The sequence below is a fragment of the Petaurus breviceps genome, unplaced genomic scaffold (genome assembly GCF_028583685.1).
Source record: "Petaurus breviceps papuanus isolate PSGF00001 unplaced genomic scaffold, PetGlider_PUasm1.0 91133, whole genome shotgun sequence".
Lineage (NCBI taxonomy): Eukaryota > Metazoa > Chordata > Mammalia > Diprotodontia > Petauridae > Petaurus > Petaurus breviceps.
The window spans coordinates 9,375,652-9,377,857 of NW_027187419.1; the positions used below are offsets into that span (position 1 = coordinate 9,375,652).

Genomic DNA, 2,206 nt, shown 5'->3' on the forward strand with positions numbered 1-2,206 from the left:
AAAAGTCAGGATGACTGGCTACGGTCCAAGATGCAGTTGGTGACCTCAGCATCGTCAATGTCTGACCAAGCTCTAAGCACGCCGCAGCACCTGCTTCAGCTGCCTTCATGGCCATTGGAATAAACTGCTCTCATCCACCCACTCCACCAGTAGGTCTTCATATGCTTGGGGTAGACATTCCCCCTAACCAATGGGTCTGAGGCCTGTCAGTTAACCTCAACCTGGTTTAGCCCATCTGCTGAGATGATTTACTTGGGCATGGCCGCTGTGCATGCTATAACTTCTTGGAACACAGGTGAGAGTTGGATGCCATGTAAACACCAAAGGTGGATGAGCAGCCCTGAAAAGGGCTTAGCAAGACCTCATATCTGAAGGTCTAGCCCTCCTTGAACATTCCATACACCCCCTACAATAACTGAAGCGATAAGAAAAATTTATGTAACAATGTAAAAAGTTCCCAATGTAACCAAATGAGACAGATGTATACTGAGAATTACTTTCCAAAAAGTGATACAGACCATGGGTTTTTCCACATCTTTTCCTGCTGTTGCAGTTTATATCTCAAGTGCTTCAGAGCATCAGGCAGGCTTTCCACCTTCAGGATGCCCAATGAACAAATGAAAAGAAAAAGGTTGTGCCCTGGATATAAACCCACCTGACAAAACTGGTGAAAGTCTAACTCAGTAACTGCACATCAGGATCAAGGATATGAATATGCGGAATGTCCTGTAATATCAGCTACTTATCAAAGTGAATAAAATCTAGATCCTTAAAATATGAAGCCACCCCCCCCCCAGATCAGCTGTTCACACTATCAGCTGTCAAGAAGGATTATCAATTTCCAGGGAAGATTTGAAAAAAGAAAATGGATTTGCCCTTCAGAAAAGAGGTTTTGGAATGCCATGCTTAGGAAAGGGTGGAAGTAGAAAGATGATAACATCGGGGAAAAAGATACTGGTGACGTTATTAGGATTCCCAATCAGAATAATGAAAGACTTGGATCTTTAAAGTGGGAAGTTCTTCATGCTGCTGAATGCACAGGTGGCATTCTGAGGCACCCAGTACTGATCTTATTTGGAGGCACAGCTAAGGACTATTCACCAGGAGCAAGAATTCATGCAAGACCACTAATCTCTCATTTCTAACCATCTATCTTGAATTGGATTTCCTGTACTCATCTTAAATTCAACTTGTCCAAAACAGACCTCAATGTCTTTCCCCAAAAACCTTCCCCTCTCCCCTTCCTAACTTTCCTATTATTGTTGATGGCAATCCTCCCAAATCACCCAAACTTGCAACTTATACATCATCTTCCACTCACTCTCTTGCCCCCTATCTCCAAGCAATGATTAAGTCATATCTAATCTACCTTCATAACATCTCTCCTTTATGCCCTCTTCCCTCCTCTGATACTATAACGACCCTGGGACAGGTTATCATTTCATGCCTGAGTTATTGCAAAGTTTTTTGCTTTATTCACCCATGTCAAGTGTCTCAAAGCAGCAAGAAACCCCAAAGGAGAGGCAGAAGACAATATGTGCCAGGCAAGTAAGATCTATGCTTCCACTTGGATCATTAGCTCTCCTCAGACTTTGATGGGCAGGGCTTAGGACCCTGAACTCAACTCTCTTGGGAACAGCAGTATCTCTAAATCATTAGTCCTGCTTCCCATCCAGTCCCTGCAACTATCACTGAGGAGGAGAAGTCTCTTTGGAGACAGGACCTACCTTCCTTATTGCCACCAGTAATAGCTGCCGACCATCAACCACCAATAGCCAGACCCTGTTATAAGAGCCCTGGAAGTGATCATACCCTGTATTACCACAGCTCCTACTTCTAAGTCATCCCTTATAGCCATCATCTAGGGAAACAGCTCCTGTGGAGAAAGCCATTCCCATCAACTGCCAACACACTGCCACTCATATACTAGGTAACTTCACCTGTGTAGCAGCAAGGTAACCAGACAGCCCAGGTCCTTGAGCCCCAGAAGCTTGGGAATAGTAATGCTTCTAGACCACTGCCCATAGTCTTCATCCTAGGAAACATCCCTCATGAAGGTGTAGCCTAGCAACTGCTCTTACAGGTGCTACAACCACAACTACTAAAGACCCAGAAAACAAAGTTCTTGTCATCATTGTCCTCGGCACTGTCAAATGGTTCAATATTAGAATTTTATCAATGAAAATGCTATTTAAGAAGAGTCATT

At 43.8% G+C, this 2,206-nt stretch overlaps 1 protein-coding gene across 1 annotated transcript; it reads left to right on the plus strand.

Annotated features, from left to right (window-relative positions):
* Nucleotides 1–519: 519 nt before the first annotated feature.
* On the plus strand, nucleotides 520–1,145 carry HCCS (holocytochrome c synthase). The gene is given in 2 exon segments (XM_069079817.1): nucleotides 520–670; nucleotides 673–1,145. Coding segments are annotated over 2 exon segments (624 nt in total).
* The last annotated feature ends 1,061 nt before the right edge of the window (nucleotides 1,146–2,206 follow it).